This window comes from Tetrao urogallus, assembly GCF_951394365.1.
Source record: "Tetrao urogallus genome assembly, chromosome: 9".
Classification (NCBI taxonomy): domain Eukaryota; kingdom Metazoa; phylum Chordata; class Aves; order Galliformes; family Phasianidae; genus Tetrao; species Tetrao urogallus.
Genome location: NC_136822.1, coordinates 19,297,702 through 19,315,073, shown reverse-complemented (window position 1 = coordinate 19,315,073; position 17,372 = coordinate 19,297,702). Strand labels below are relative to the sequence as shown.

Sequence of the window (17,372 nt, the reverse complement as noted above, 5' to 3'; positions counted from 1 at the left end):
TGGATGCTAGCTAAACCTGCCTTGAAAGCACGCGTTGCTGTACATTACAAGGCACATATCCTTTACATTTTGAATCCATAACCAATGCTGAAGCTGGCTGGATAAGACAGGAGGTCACTCCAGAATGACCTCCAGCACGCTATCGCATGTAGATGTCAATGAAAAGGTCCCAAACATGCTGTGAGGGAATTTCTGCATCTTTCTTGACTCCCTCTACAGAAGCTCCTCCCTTCTGTCTTGCTCTTCCCCCTGTCTGCCTTCCTGCCTGTCAACATAACAGTTGAAATAACTCTGACCTGTGTTTTCCTGTCTCTTCCCTCAAAGCCAGAAGGATTAATAATGGGCCCAACTTCATAAAAGCAAATGGTTTGTTCAGCAGAACAGACATTTTGTCAGACTTTGTGTTACCTCAATTTCTGTATTGCAAATGGCAGTGTGACTCAAAGGGCAATTTGTGACATGCCTGCCAGTAACTCAGTTGCCAACATGTAGATTTGCACTTCTGGTGCATATTAACTATGTCATAGAGGTAAGGCTATATCATCTTACAGATCCAGGATGACCAACACTGGTCCAAGACGATGGGACTACCAATAGTGCACATGCCAATGAACTGCCAAGAACAAGTGAATGTAAGGGTATAAGAAAAGAGAGAGTAGAGCACACCTGACTCAGTGTCCTGCCTAAGAAGCCAATAAAGGATACCCAATAGCAGCATATAAGAACAAAAAAAAGACCATGGAAAACTCCTTTTGCCTCCAGGGTTCTTACACAGACAGCTAGAGATGAGTTTTAGTTAATAGCTCATGTGTTTTTGTTTTGTGAATATACCCTTTTTCTCTCTTTCTTTTTAAAAATGTTTCCAGCATCCCTACTGCCACATTAGATCACACAGAGTAAAGAAGAGAGAAAAGAAGCTAATGAAATGCTGTGGGTTTTGCTTCAGTTGAAGGAAACCACTCCACTTGCACGCAATATCCTTCACAACAGCAACTCAAGTGGTCATGATTCTGAAACCCTACTCCAATAGAAATGGCAGCTGTCACTTAAGAGACTGTGAACATCTTGCAAGGCTCTGAAATGCTTCTTTTCTAGCCTGCCCCACAGTTAACAGGTACACTAACCTTAAACGCAAGCAGCTGAACCTTCCCTTCCACTGCCTGGTCTTCTTGACTCCTTTGCCACTTGCTTCTCCTTTGTCCTCTGGCTGTACTTGTGACTACAAACCAGCTTGTTCCACATAAAATTCAGTCTTGACAGGCTCTGTGTTCAAAATGACAGTGACTGCTCCACTCAGCACCTCACACTGGAGGATACTTCACCTGTATCACCCTCCCTTCCTGGTGCTTTCCAAAATCTGCTTGAGGTGGTCACTTTGCTCACTGTGCCGCTCCAACATGCAGCTCAATGCCCAACTGTCCTCAGAACTGCTCCTGCAAGTTACTGTTTCTCAAGCTTCAGATTAATCAAAAGCTCTGTGAAGAAAATAAAATGGAGATGAAGCAGAAGCCCAAAGTGCTTTTTTGGAAGATAGCATCTTTCTGTGCTGGTGTCCTGTCATTAACACTTGGGTGCTTTGGCTGCCAAGCCACGTTTCAGCACCAATGGCAGGCTGTTACGGTTAGTGAGCCACCAGCTATGAATGGCTGGAAGTCTCCCTGTAAGAAAGCCTCAGCCTGAGATGTGTCTGTGCATCACTGTATGTGAAGCACATCAAACTGCTGTTAAGATGATCGTCTTTCATAAACGCATCTTTGACTAAATGTATTCTGCCTACAGGTTACAGGAGGTTGTTTTATTGTCATCATAAAAGCCTTCAAATCCGTGTATTTGTCATTTTCGCTCTCCAGCGGTACTTTTTATAGTTCTCCCTGCAGTCAGCTTAATTTGTAACTTGTGTAACCGTTCTGCCCAGCAACAGCACCGGGAAAGCGCCCGGGAGATGGAGTACCAAAAACAGCACTGGCACGGTGATTCAGGGCAAATTCTGGAAGCGATGTCGGGTTTTTAATTACCTCGTTTTCATCTCACAGCTTCCACCGCCACAAGGCCCGTACTTTTCCATCCCAAAGTGCCACGGCACGGATCGGGAACACGGAGCCAGGACAAATCGCCACACGCTTCACTAACTGCAGTGACCTCACGGCGAAAGCACGCGGGGCCGCCCCGACACAAAGCCTTTTTCTCTCCTAAGGGCCGCTTCGCGCACGGGACCGCACCTCGCGCCAAGCAGCTCCAAGGGCGGCAACGAGGCGGGAGCGGCACGTGGCTGCCAGCGGCCGCACGTCGCTCCGCGGTGCGAAGGAACGGCCCCGAGGGAGGGAAGCGCGGCGGCGACGGACGGGCGGCGAGAGCCGCGTGGCGGAGCGCAGCCCCATCACCGCCCCCATCACCGCCCCCAGAGCAGCCCCCATCACCGCCCCGCTCCCGCCGCCGCGCGGCGCCGAAGGGCGCGGCCTCCCCTCCTCCCGCCGCCTCTCGCGAGGCCTCCGCCGCCGCCCGGCCCACGTCACCGCGGAGCAGACGGGGACAACATGGCGGAGCGGCGGCGGCACAGGAAGCGGATCCAGGTAGCCGAGCCTCCCCCCACCCTCCCCTCCCTCCTTCCCGGCGCTTTGTCCCCCCGCGCGCTGGCCCGTCGCTCCCTTCTCCCGTCGGGGCTGCCGGGTGCCGCCGGGCCGGCTCGGGGCTTCCCCCGTCCCGCGGCCTCCCCGCCTCGGCTCGGGCCGCGCGGCCGGGCCGTGCCCGCAGGCGGTTCCGCTCGGCGCTGCCGGCTGGAGCCCCGCGGGAGCCGGGCGCGTTCCGAGGGCGGCCCCGCGATCGGCGCGGCCGGTAGCAGGGCGGGAAGCGATGCGGCGGGGAAAGGAAAGTTGTTGTTGCGGAACGCTGAGGGGAGGCTTGGCCTCGGGCCGTGCTAAGATGCGGAGGCGACGCCGCGGTGCTCTGGGCTGCCCCGCAGGGCGGGACGGAGCTGCTGCTCCTGGAGCGTGCGGTGCAGGTGATGCTGCGCCGACGGCATCGGTTCCTATAACAACCGTCAGTGCCCTCCGTCGTTAACCCCACACTCGGCGGTGTTTGTTTAGGGTTTATGGCTGTGCCGTAAGCAGAGATAATGTTTGTGATAGGAATCGTAGCGCCGTCCAACAGACGCAAACTCCGTACCTCGTCGCCGTGCCCGCTGCCCTCGTGCTCTCCTCCCGTCCTTCCCGTCCGCTTCCCTCTCCCCATGGAGGCACAGATGTGTCACTGCAGCAGTGCTTCCTTTTTGTGCTTTAATTCAGGTTTCTGTGAGGGAAAAGCAAGGGGTAATTAATCAGGACCTTGTAATCTTGCTGAACCTCACCTATCGCAAGTGTTAGGCATCAGAGCTATCATTTCAGAGCTGTCGCAGACCGCCTGTTACCACACACAGCATCCATCAACATCCATCAAAATAGCCGAATGGGATCAAATGCCACGTGTGACATCCCGGGCCCTGGGCTTAGCACAAGCTTACTCCCAGCCTATGAGCAATAGATTTGTTAGTAATTGCATCCGTGCCTAGGTTAACGTGGTTTTAGATTGTGGCCTGGAGATGTGATATAATTATAACAGTAAATGTCTGTTGCTTCTTGGTAGTTTCCCAGTGTGTGTCAACAACAGCGGGGAGGCCAAACAATGAACAAAGAAGGCCATTGAATGCCCACAGGGTGTTCTTAATTGGGCAGAGTGAATAAAGCAATATGTATTTTTCTGGCTTAGTTTTCTTTCTAACCTTTTTAAGCTTTCTTGCCACGGTCCGGTGTAATTAAGGTGTTTCAGGATAGCTCTGCCAGGTTTTTCTTTCAAAAGGGAGAATGAGGTGTTTGTTACCAAGTGCTTGAGAAGTGAGTGCTTATCTTCCAGTGATCCCTGCCCCCTAATAATGAGACTGCTTGCTGTACTCTATGCAGGTCTGGCTTATGAGTGCCCCATTGTCATTAATGGAGCTGTATGCCCTGAAAAGAGTGAGATTTCAACAGAAAACTACCTTTATAGCTGTTGGAAGGGTTGATGGTGTAGAGTTCAGTTACAACTGCTGTGTGCCCAGAAATGGGCTTCTGAATAACTTCATATCCTCCATCACAATAGAGATGATGATAGGTCAGTGAGGTGTGGAAAAGTCTCAGTAAAATCGTTTAGAATTCTTTCAAGCCTGCTTTATGTGTTTCCCATCGGAAGTGGTAACAGGAAGGATTTGTTATGAAAATGCATTCTGTAAAACAAAATACATTGCCTAATCTGTATTGCACGGCTTAGGCTCTCCCTGTGGCAACAAGGTAAAAGTTACAGAAGTCACAGAGATCTGAACTTCAGAAGTCTGAATGAAGACATCTTACAGGTAAAGTTTCCAGTGTCCTGACAGTAATTTACCTGTAATTAACACAGACATGCGGTGGAGAAACGAGTGTGTTCAGACAAATACCCCTCGAAAGAAGCGGGGTGTCTCTGAACACCTTTTACTCCAGTAACCCAAGGAAAGATATTTCATCTCTTGGGCAAAGCAGTCGGTCCCACAGTCCTCACTTAAACACAGCATCTTCAGTCAGTTTCTTTGGCAGGTTGGTAACGTGTGGCACTTTGGCAGGTTTGCAATTTGATTGTTAAGTAGGCATTAAGTTTTAATTACGTTGGCCAGGTTCCATTGCGCATGGTTTCATTCTGCCCGTGTGGAGCTGTGTTTGTGCACGATTAATAGCACTTGTGTAGCATCTTATGCCCTGCCCTCTGCTCTAGAAATGTTAATGTGTACAAATACCGCTTTTATAAATAGAGGAAACAGTGCTTAAGGCCGTGATTTGGCAAATGTCCCAACTGCAAATTGATGTCTGGGTTCATGCTTTGAGATTCTCCTGCTGACGGACAGATAGATATCAGGATGAACAGTCCTGCCCGCTTGGTTTGGCTCTGCTGGAAGGAAGATGTGCAACAGCTGCATTGCTGCTTCCTGTGGGTTTGGGTTTTGTGTATGAATGTAAGGGATCTTCTGAGGTGAGAGCGCGCCAGTTCCAGTAACACAGATTGCATTGCAACGGGTCTGTTGTTTCTTTTATCATAAATTCTGGTAGAGTCCCAAGAGTCTGATGCACCCGGCACCTTCTGAGATGCTGACGTCTGAGTCCTCAGCCCAGCAGAGCAGGGACCACAGCTTGTCCCTGAGCAGTGGGGAAGTGCTGGCATTGCCATCCATGAGTTAGAAGTGTTCTGTTCAGGGAGGTGCCCTGGTGTGATGGCCGTCCCCCACATCTCTTTCTTACTTGCAGAGGGTGATGCAGGGGAGCCTTTTCTCCTTGGGGTTGGATTCGCTTTCCTAAGATGGTTAAAATGGTGATAGCTCCTCAGTGGAGTTCACCCAAGCGTTCCAGCCAGTGGGAACTCACTGCAGCTACTGCAGTGTAAGTTGGGTGTTAAGAAAAGTCTGGAAGATGTCTGTGCAGATTTGGATCTCTGCACTTCCTGATGAGTTAAGACTCAATGCTTTCTAGTCTGCGTGCATTTCATACGTGGTGCTGGCCGTGCACCAAATGAATGTAGACTGCAGGAATCTTACATAAAAAAACAAAGTTCTGAAAACCGAAGTTCACAGGTTTAGGAGCAAAGGAAAGTAATTAAACACTTGCTTCATTGAAATCAAAGAATTTTCACAGCCCCTTTAAAACAAAGAAGCATAAATCCCTGTGATTTTTGTCTGCGCATGAAGTAACTTGTCCTGTTAGTGATAATCATCATTTACTCTGTTCTGGTTTTCCAGAAACCTTGTTTCTATTGCAGAAAGAAATCCTCTGGTCTTGGGTTGTGCCTGTGATGCAGAGCAGAAAAAAAATGAGTGAAATTTCAAACCACAGTTGTGTCTTTTGGCCTTCACTGAACGGTGCCAGGAGAACCTGAATAAGTCATACTCGGATAGAGATGAAAGGAAGAAAGAAGCTCTTGCCTACAGTGGTTTTCATAGCTCAGTTCAGATGTTCTGATTTTTAGTGTACACAGGCCTCTTTTGTTTCAGTCCCAATTAGAGGTTTAATTAAGTTGAGAGCTACAGCTGTGTATTGAAGGCTGTTCAGAAGGCACTGTGCTATGCTTTGATTTGGGAGATAATGGGGAAAAGTGAATTTGATCAGTGCTTTCCATTCACTTTGAAAATCTCCAACCTGCTTTATGGATTCCTATAGGACACAATTTTGATGGGAATGCTTGAGGGTTACTCCTAGAAATGCCTCAGTGTTGCAGTGCAGTTGGTAGTAAGTGGGCAGGCTGAGCTCTGCTCCTCCCGCCCTCCTGTAGCTGAAATTCTTCTGTCTGGCTGGATAAGAAATTGCTTTGGTTTTATTTTTAATGGCATTCTTCCAGATTGTGTAAATTATCAGGGATCTCAACTTCCCATGCATTTTTCAGTGCATAAAACTGGATGCAAGGGTCTAAAATAAAACCTCCTGCAGAAGTATTTGGAAACATTGCAGTGTCCTATTTTTCACTTACTGGAAAGCTTGGTGGTAGAATATTAACTGAGAGGACCTTTCACAGCATTCTGTAAATACATTGCTTGAAATGTTTCTCGAGTCTTTCTGTCTTTCCAATAAAAGCAAACTTGAAATACCAGAAAGTTTTCATATGCTTTTTAAGTCCATCTCATCTATTTTAAAGCCTTATAATTTATTTCTGACTAATAACTGCCCCCTGCTTAATCCACATAATCCTTTTCTAAGTGCATGGGAAGGTTAGATGGCCTGGTGGTGGCTGGCTGTTGCCACATCTGAACATAAAGCTCAGTTGAAGTGCATTGCTCAAAACGTGTGCTTGGGACACTGACATCCCCAGCGTGTCTGCTGAGTTCTTTAGGATGGAATGCAGTCATCTTTGCTGTCTTTCATCTCCATAACACTGCGGTGGAACCACAGGCATACAAATAAAGGGCTGAAATTAAGGTGACAAGTGGAGATGGGATTGCAGAGGAAGCTTTCTCAGAACAAGCTTGGTTCAGCTCGGGCAGCATCTCTCCCAGGAGAATGGCTTTGCTTGGATTACGATGGAACTATCCCACAGAAAGGGACAAAGCAAGAGATAGTAAGGAGCAATAAAAAACTGCTGGTGCCAAGCGCTGCCTGCACAGCGCATCTCATGGCTGAGCAGAATCATAAATATTTAAAGAAGAAAAAAAAGTGCACTGCTAGCAGAGGAGTTAAGTGGTGTGAATGTCTTCAGCTTCTCTGGCTGTTTTACAAACGGTTAGGAAGAATAACGTTTGCCTTGTGAATCGTTGCTGTAGGAAGTATTAGAAAAGCATTATTCTGGAATGCAGATGCTGCATTCAGTCTTTGGTATCCATGGCACCTTGGAGTGCCCTGGGCACTGAGCATGGCACACACCCAGTCATTTTCTTTAAGTGCCCGGGAATTTATTTGGTTGCTGTTCAATCAGATCTGTTCTGAGGCTGACATTGGTAAGGTAATTGGTGAGTTACAATGACTGGTACAACTGTACCATACACAGGGACATCAAACCACTGTACCTCAGTTCTGTACGTATGTGCACTGCCAGGTGGTGAATGATCAGAGAATGGCCTGGGTTGCAAAGGAGCACAATGCCCATCACTTCCAACCCCTGCTGTGTGCAGGTCGCCAACCAGCAGCCCAGGCTGCCCAGAGCCACATCCAGCCTGGCCTTGAATGCCTGCAGGGATGGGGCATTAACAGCCTCCTTGGGCAACCTGTTCCGGTGCCTCACCACCCTCTGGCTGAAAAACTTCCTCCTGATATCCAACCTAAACCTCCCATGAGCTGTGTGGTGTTTCATACAGACTTGTAAAATCACAGAGAAAGGACAGAGTGCATCTGGATGGAGGCTGTTAGGATCACCTGGTTGGGTTTTACACAGTTTTTACTGAGTTTGAAATAGTAGTCTCAGATGTAACAAACCCACAGAGTGCTTTTGGTGGTTTGGAGGTCTGTTAAACCTGTGTTATGTTCTTGCAGTAAGATAGGAAAGGCAGGGATCTCTGCTAGAGGGTCATTAATTAACCAGTTGACTTTGAAAGTCAGCTGTGCAAACTGTTGAAAATTAACAGCTCTCACTGTCTGAAGTTTTTATTTTGGTGTAGCAGCATCTGCTTGACTTTGCATTTCCATTTCACAGGGCTTCTTTAAGTGCATGTTTGAAGTTCCATGAGCTTCCAGCCGTGCTGGATAGGGCTGCTCCTGGCACCTCGATCCACAGAACCTCCTCGATGCTGCTCTGAAGTTTGTCGTTCTGTAGTCATGCAGTGGCACTGAAAACTTCTGCAGAAATGTTTCTACTTCTTTTCAACATGGTTTTCCCCCCTCCTTCACGTGAAAATTGAGCTGCTCTGTGTTCTGTCAATTCACCTGCCTTGCTGTCATTTCATACATACTAATTCCTCTCTGTTGGTTTCTTTTGCTCTCAGCTTCACCACTGTTTTCATCCAGCCTTGAAAGCAGTTCCCATTTGCCAGGTGCCCAGTACGTGTCTCTCAGTCCCTCCTTTAATGTGCCCTTTCTCCAGCTGCTGAATGAGTTCACAGTCATCACCTCTGGATCGTTGCCATAAGATAATGAAGACGCTGCCATTTCTGACTTTTGAGCCCCAGATGAGTGCTTTCTGCATGTTTGAACCTTAATTTTGCACCTTTCCTGTTGCAGGAGGTGGGTGAGCCATTCAAAGAGGAGAAGGCTGTTGCTAAATACTTACGGTTCAACTGCCCGACAAAATCCACCAACATGATGGGCCACCGAGTGGATTACTTTATTGGTAGGTTACTTCTAACCAGAGAATGGTACTGCTTCTGCTAACATTGCACTGGGGAGGAGGGATTTTGTTTTCAGTATTAGTGCTTTATCTAGTCAGTCTTACAGTATGGAAAACTTATCTAGACATTTGATAGCTGTAAAATTAATCAGATCTGAAATAAACACAGTTAACTTTATCCTCTGTGGTTTAGAAGCAGGTAGTTGTCAAGTGCTTCAGAACAGTACCCACTTGTTTATCTTAAAAATGGAGAGGGTGCCAAACATCACCAGGATAGACTGACTGGCGTGGTGTGGTTCAAGGAATGTAGATGATGATAACACAAACGTTTAATGTTTGGGGATTTTTTCCCCACTTTTTCCTCCAGCCTCGAAAGCTGTGGATTGCCTCCTGGATTCCAAGTGGGCACGGGCCAAAAAAGGAGAGGAAGCTTTATTTACAACTCGAGAGTCTGTAGTTGATTACTGCAACAGGTATGACCTAATTCATCAACTTTAATAATGAGTATAGCTGTCAAGATGCCTGAGTTACTCAGAACCACTTTTGCTTAGGCTGCTTTGATGAAGGGAACTCACACACTGTAGGACGTTTGTGTTACTATGTAAAAATACAGATTGCGTTTTTATTACTACGTTTGAGGGTGTGAGATGAGAAATAGACACAACGTAGCTTCATTATCTTTGTTCCCAGAACTCTCTCACGCTTTCATTAAGCTGTTTGGAGCAGCAAGTTCCTAAATTGTAAAGTTTTGAGTAGGTAGGATCAGAATTCTCACATCTCCTCCCTCTGTCTGCCATGACGGCAAAAGCAGAACTTTGAGGTTCTTGTTAAGCCTCTCTTGTGGTATGTCCATCACTCAGAGTGCTCAGAGTGCTTTGTTTAGATGAGCAGCATATTCTGACTTCTGCCCTTTTTTGGGGCTGCATCTTACTCTTGAAGAGCTTTGCAAAAGCCACTTAGAAATTAAGTTTATGGCTAATACTTAGTCTGTTCTTGGGACCCCTTTCACATAGCCATTCAGCAAGGTGAGATTCTGCCCTCAATTCTAGGGCTGAGGCAGAGCTGGTTCAGTGAACTTTAATCCCTGTGCTACTTTGTCAAGAAAATGCAGTGAAATACAAACATTATATTAATGCAAGCAGAAAAATAAGTCTTCCTTTCAGGAATCTTTGGACTGAGGTAAGTGCCTGTACATGTGTTCTTTGATTACCAAAGCCTCAGGTGAGACAGTAGTTGGCTAAGTCCTTCAGGCCCAGCAGTGCAATGAATGCCTACATAGTGTGCAAATAAAATGAATTTGACTCTGCTTTTTGCCACCAGCATCACTTGGTGCACTGATGATCCGCTGGGCACCTTGCCATGGCTGCAACTCATCTTCTCTTGCAGACTCTTAAATCACTGATAATGATAAGACCACCTTTGGCCATCAAAACTGCTCTCAGGGTTTTGAATGTGAGCCCTGTAGTCCCTTCAGGATAAGGTTGTTTAGGCTCTTATTCATATTAAAAGCAAGTGCCTTAACTCTCTTGGTGTAGCTGTTGCGATTATTTTGCCCGTCCTGTCCAACAGAAAACAAGGATCAGATTCTGCTCCCTCATCCTGTGTCAACTGCATTGAACAGTTCCATATTTAAAGCACTTTACAGCCTGAATTCATTATACTCCTCTAGTGCATAAAGTCTCCCAGTGCACTTAACATATTGATCTTAGTTCAGGAAGTTTTCCCATGCAGGGATTTGGCACGGATAAACTGCAGCAATAATGCTGCATTCAGCAGATCTAAAGAGAGCTGAGAGGTTGGGAAAGAGCTGCCCTGAAGGCCATACCTGTGGGCTGCTTAGTACCTGAGCCAACCTAAGCATACAGCTGTGAAGAAGATAGCTGCTCCCAAGAAAGTGATTTTTCTGCTGCTAGAAACTACATAAACAGTTGTCTGAAGAAAGGTTTCTTTTTTCTGTGGTCAGATTGTTTTTCTTTTTAGGCATATCCATGTCCTGGTTTTGTCTGGGATAGAGATGATGGCAGCTGGTATGGTGCTGTGTTTTGGATTTAAGATGAGAATTGTGCTGATGGCACGCTGATGTTTTAGTTGTTGCAGAGCAGTGCTGCACAGAACCAAGGACTTGTGAGATCCTCGTGCTGCCCTACCAGCGAGGAGCTGGGAGGTGACACAGCCAGCACAGCTGACCCAAACTGGCCAAAGGGATGTTCTGTACACACAGCATCATGCTGAATGATAAAGCTGGGGGAGCTGCCACTGCTCTGGGCAGTCAGTTTACCTAATTTAACAAGCAGTCCAGCATAAGGACTTGATCTGCAGCAAGAGATGAAAGAAATCAAGTACAAACCAAACCAGTCTGATGTATGGGGCCAGGCTTTCTGAGGTGAATTGGCCCTTGGATTTCATACGTCGCTGTTTGCCCTCAGTCTGAAGAGCAGCATTCTGCTCTTCCTGCATGGAACTGGGGTACGGTCCTTTTGTGGACGTTACTTGTTGGTGACAGCTTCGAGACTGCCAAGTGCCACCTCCTTTGGCCCAGCCAGCTGAGTATGCTCATGCTGTAAGGTATGTCTGTAGCTGACGTGACTGGAATGCTTGCACAAGTGCCTCCGTTCCAATGGTACTTCTACTCAACGTGCATCTCTTACCAAGACCTGTATGTCCACTTCCTTATTTTTGCAATGAAAGACACTGACCTGCACTTGCAAATCAACATTGGATTAATGGGAAAGCTAATTAAATTGGCCAGATGGCTTTCTCCTTCCTACGTCCCTACATCTCATGTATTCTTCTATGTCTGTTCAAAATGCAGCCACAGAAGAGAATGGGTTTTATTAAGTTTTGAACAGGTGAAAAACAGAGCCAAGCAAGGGATGAGACATGGTAGTTCGCAGTGGTGATCAATGTCATTCAGTTTTGCTTTACAAGATTATTTTTGATAGGTAATCCAGACTGGTATCTAATAACATAGTTGCATGTGAGCATGATTATTCCAGCCACCCTTAAATATGTCATTTAACCTTTTTCACTTTAAGACTCCTGAAAAAACAGTTCTTTCATCGAGCATTGAAAGTGATGAAAATGAAACCTGACAAGGATACAAAGAAAGAAAAGGAAAAAGGAAAGGCTGAGAGTGGGAAAGAAGAAGAGAAGAAAAGCAAGAAGGAAAGCAGCAAAGATGAAAAAACTAAGAAGGAGAAAGAAAAGAAAAAGGATGGTGAAAAAGAGGAGTGTAAGAAGGTAAGTGAGGCCTTTGAGAAAGGAGACAAAGCTGTCAACAGAGAATACAATCAGTGACGTTGTGAAGATTTCATGGGCTTAAAAGTTCAGTTGGTTGTTCCAAAGTATGAGATGCTTTCTTTTTTTTCTTTGCCAATCTTAGTCTCTAAAAATACACCTTTTTACATTTTGGAGTTGTAGTTCTGATTCAGATCAAAGCAGACACTTCATTTGTGCCTCTGTGTACCTCATCATCTTGTAACTTGGGCTGAGTTAATAAAAAACTGTTTCTGTTCAGCTTGGGTGGGCATTGATGCTTTGTGCACATGTGCTGTAGCATAGATTGACAAGTGTGTATGTGACCTTACATCTCAAAGCAGTGCAGCTGCACACGTAAAACAAAGGAGCATTTTTGCCATGTTTGGTGGTAAGAAAGTTTGGGATGTGATACTTGGTGCTTGTGAATAATTCTGTAGTGGCCATGTTGCTGTGAGGGAGATCCATCTGTAATCTGCACAGTGCTTACACTTCACAGACCTCTCCTGTCCTTTCTTTACAGTTGACACTTGGTGAAGAGGGGTGTGTTTTGTTGTGTGTTTTGTTATATTTCAGTGGATCCAGCAGGAGTTGGTAGGATAGCCTCAGAAGTTAGTCCACCTCCAACAGTCTGAAGTGAGGTACTGGCACACAATGAAAGGCGCAGTCTGCCTGCACAAAGGTCTGGATCTCAGAAGAAAGTTACAGGGCCACTAAGGGAATTATAAACAAAACCAACTTGCAGACAGCCTAAACAAAGAAGCCAGTATAAGATACCTTAAAATGCTGATACTGGAAGTTATGAACTCCTCCAGTTCCCTGTTATCTGAAGTATTACATTATTAAATGTTAATTTTTAATCACTAATTATCAAACTGATATTTTAGTAGCTGATGTAAGCCAGTGGATACTAACTTAGCAGAGGGCAAAAATTAGAAAGTTTATTTCTAGCAAAGAGAAAGGAGACAGGAGGTAGGGAAGAGAGAAGCACAAGACATGAAGAAATGAGGAAGGTAGAGAATAAAATGGCAGAAACTGATTCTGAAAGATGCCCATGTGGTAAATGTGGCACCAAGCTACCAAATAATTGCAAGAGAGTTGGTGGTCTGTACACTGTTCTGTCAGTGGAGCTTTGATATGCATCTGAACACATGATGCAGTCCTGGGGTCTTGTCCTTCGATACTGTGTAAAATAAAATGTCCTGTCCTTACAGTATTCCTTTATCTTTAGCTACCCAGGAGCACAGAAGGAAATAAAACATCTTTAGTTATGATCATTATGATCATAGTTATGAGCATTTGATATATATTTATATATATTTAAGTTTGTGAAAAGCTATCAGATTCAATATGTTCAAATACTGGAAGTTAAGACCCTGTGTGTGCTTTTTATGTATAGTTTGTGTTTGTCCTCAGGATGAGACCCCAGGCACACCGAAAAAAAAGGAAACTAAGAGGAAATTTAAGCTTGAGCCACACGAAGACCAAGTTTTCTTGGATGGAAATGAGGTAAGATCTGTGGGTACTTCCTAAATTTAATGTCAGTGTATTATTGTCAGATAACTTAGTGGAATTCCACAGTCTCTCTCTTGTCTTGTTGAAGGAAGAAATAATAATGTGATGGCTGATCTTGCAAAATCAAATTTTAGATATCTGCAAGGAGATTAGATGTCTGATAAAAACCACAATTCCCAGTGGTTTATGTTTCTGGCCATGAAGTGAAGCAGAATATTAAATACTTCTGGTCACATCGCTCTGAAGTCTTACTGCCTTTTCTTAGGTGACCTTTGGTAGTTTGCATCAAGTCCTCCTCTGAGGGCTCCTGCTTACTGGTACTTGGTTTCTTCTTTGAACTGTGACTGTGAAAACAGTTTAGTTGAATAAAAATAAAACTAATTGAAAACACTACCAGGAAGCATCTTTCCTAAGGCTGAACAATGCTGGTTCGGATGGAGCCAGAATCCTCATGCAAACATTTGGTATTGAGTGTTGCAGCTGTATGAGCATGCTGTGGCAGAGGGTACAGATGTAGTTGAGGGCAGCAAATGGGACTTGAGCTGAGTTGAGCACTTCAGCTTGATGTCCAGACATTGTCTTGTTTGGTTGTTTTTGTTGGTGGTGGTTTTCTGTTTTCTTCCTCTTAAAGGAAGCTCTTCAAAGCAATTTATTTTTTTTATTTGGCAGACTTGAGAAGTGTTTTTATTTTTACAAAACTTTTTCTGTGCTTCATGCTGAGCAGTACTGATGCATAATGGACAAACAAACAAAAATACAAGAGAAGTCACCTTGATTCAGTAATAGTCTGAATCTTGCATTTCCTCCAGTTTACTGTTGGAATGTTCACGTCACCTGTAAATTAATCTGGGTAATAACTTATTTCATGAAGTAATTCTTCAACAGCTGCATTTTGAAACGTCTCATGTTTTTCTTAACCAGCCCAGAGCTGCACTCCCTCCCAGCAGGAACCCTTCCCTTCCAGCCACTGCACTGCACAGTACCTTTGGCTCCTGCCCTCAGGCTCAGATTGTGATCAGTGCATGCCGAGGCAATCAGTGCAGGCATGCAGCCCCATGGCTGTCTGTTTTGGCAGCTTTCTCACTGACACAAACCTGTTTCAAGTGCTATCCAAAGTGCAGTGCTTCTTATGGCACAGTACCCCTTGTCCTCCTTTGATACTGACTGACGCGCGGTTGGTTCAGTGCAAAGCAGGAGGGTGGCACTAAGAATTTGAGTGAGGGGAGAAAGAAATCCTGTATCAGAGAGCTTTTTTTTTTTCCCAAGCGTTAAACATGATTTCTGTTGTAGGTGTATGTGTGGATCTATGACCCTGTTCACTTTAAAACGTTTGCCATGGGACTTGTACTTGGTAAGTAAGAGCAGACGTTAGCGAGCGCACCGTAAATGCAGGCATGTACCAAACAGGAGTGTCTCTCCTTGGAGAAATTTATCTTCTTCCTAGACAAAACCTTTTTCATTCTGTTGTAGCTTGATTGGACAGCAGTCACATTATGTGAAGTTTGATCTTGGGATGCAGGGAAACAGCAAATAAAGTAAAAGATACAGAAGATGACACGGCTGAAGTTTGCATTAGAAAATGTCTGAATTTGCACAAGGTTGCAAGCTGTTCATTTCAGTTACTTTAAACTGTAAGTCGCCCCATAGGCAACTGTTGTGGATTATCTACAAATGTGAATATATTAAAGCCATTAGCGAGGTCTCAGCTGATGGTGCTGCTAGTCCAGCACCCCGACCTGTACCTGTTAGTACCTGTTAGCTTTTCACAGCAGAGAACCAGAAGTGCCACCTCCTGGGGCTGCATTCAGCCCTCTGATCAGTTGGTGGTGCCCAAGGACTGCATCCAGCTCACTCTGCCTTCTTCCTGCTGGGCAGGTTACAGGCAGCTCCCTGCTCACCTTTTTGCTTTCTGCCTTTTCAGAAATGTTCTCTCTGCTGCTCAGGTACTTGCTGCATGTGGTATTGTCTTAGGTGTCTGCCTGCCCATAATGAAAGCAGCAGTGGGACTAGAAAAGGTTTCAGTCAAGGTGTAAAACAGTATTATCTAACTCATGTGTTGCTAAGCCAGTGCCTTGAATAAACGGTAAGCCTGGAACTTTCATACGTGTGTCAGGAAGAACTAATTATGTTTCTCATACTTTTTATCTTTCTATTCAGTGATTGCTGTTATAGCTGCAACTCTGTTTCCACTTTGGCCAGCAGAAATGCGTGTTGGTGTCTATTACCTCAGCGTAGGTGCAGGCTGTTTTGTAGCCAGTATTCTTCTTCTTGCTGTTGGTAAGTGTCAGTAGCCTTCATTTCCTCAGTAGGTGAAATCTACAAGAGCAGAAACATACCGTGCACTAACATGTGCAGATCTCTCCGTTACATCTGATTAATTTGTTGTTAGCAACAGCTAGATTGATTCTGTGTCTGTATTTCCCAGGTGGCCACTGGGTGTCAGAGTTGTGCCACAGAAGGAAAGAAATCTCCAGTTCGTGTCACTTATTTGTGTTTCCTGTGTAGCACAGATTTTACTTCCTCAGTTTAAAACCAAGCAAAAAAAAAGAAACCAAGAAGCCCATGCAAAACCAAAGCCAGAGCATAAAAAGAGATTCTGGAGTAGGAATGATATAACCAGGGTTTGAAAGCATTAAGAGCTAAATCATAGATGATATATGATTACTGGGGGCAGGGGAAAGGGCTTGGTAACTGAAATGAGAGACTTTTCCCAAAGCTTGTTGCTGTTGTGGCTTTGTGTGCATGTTAGCATGACTTACCAGACATCATTGCATGTCTTGAATGCTCCAATAACAAATCTTCAAACTGTTTTAACAGCTCGCTGCATCCTCTTCCTTATCATCTGGCTCATCACCGGGGGAAGGCATCACTTTTGGTTCCTGCCAAACCTTACGGCAGATGTGGGATTCATTGACTCCTTCAGGCCCCTGTACACACACGAATACAAAGGACCAAAAGCAGACTTAAAGAAAGAGGAAAAATCAGAATCCAAAAAGCAGCAAAAATATGACAGTGAGGAGAAATCAGACAGTGAGAAGAAGGAAGAAGAAGATGGGAAAACAGAAGCAACGAGGAACTCGGGAACGGAAGGCTCAGGAGGAGAGCGGCATTCAGACACAGACAGCGACAGGCGTGAAGATGACAGGTCCCAGCACAGTAGTGGAAATGGAAACGACTTTGAAATGATCACAAAAGAGGAACTTGAACAGCAAACAGATGAAGGGGATTGTGAAGAGGAAGAGGAAGATGACACCGAAAGCAGGCCTGCACAGAAGTCATAACTCGCTGTGCTTGTGGGACTAAGTATGTGCAAAGGGTTGGATTTTCTTTGTTGGCTGATCACCAAAACATAGACCGTACAGTAGCATCTTTGTTTGCTGAAATATACATGTTACCAAACAGTTTTATATCTAGTTCCTTCATTTTTTAACCATTAACTTGATTACTTGGTACTATGTTAATCATTAATATACATTTACAGAAGTTTTATCAACCTGACAAGTTTTCTATTGATTAATAGATTGCCCAGATCGTCCTCAAACACTGAAAACCACAGCTGTCTGGTACTTGCATAACTGGTCAATTAGTTCTGCTTCTCAGACTTCCTTTTGTAAAACAGGTAAAAGTTGAATGACCAAATCTCAGATTATTCCTCGTTCTACTCATTTGATAGCTAGTTAGATAAAGCCCTTCTTAGCCCACAGCTTTCTTGATATGTTTCTTGATTTCCTTTTCAAAAGATTGTGAAAACTTTCCTAAAGAAAAGTAGTTTTAGCAGAAGTATTTTGCTGAAAATATACAAGCTGGTAGTGCTGAATTTGGCT

The 17,372-nt window shown here is 44.9% G+C and overlaps 1 protein-coding gene across 1 annotated transcript; it reads left to right on the top strand.

Annotated features, from left to right (window-relative positions):
- Positions 1 to 2,531: 2,531 nt before the first annotated feature.
- On the top strand, positions 2,532 to 16,829 carry SEC62 (SEC62 homolog, preprotein translocation factor; the record flags this gene model as incomplete). Its single annotated transcript, XM_079539638.1, has 8 exons — positions 2,532 to 2,570; positions 8,673 to 8,781; positions 9,146 to 9,251; positions 11,814 to 12,018; positions 13,450 to 13,542; positions 14,839 to 14,899; positions 15,706 to 15,825; positions 16,366 to 16,829. The coding sequence occupies exons 1-8, from the start codon at positions 2,535 to 2,537 to the stop codon at positions 16,827 to 16,829; spliced, it is 1,194 nt and encodes a 397-aa protein (XP_079395764.1). The 5' UTR covers positions 2,532 to 2,534.
- Between the last annotated feature and the right edge of the window lie 543 nt (positions 16,830 to 17,372).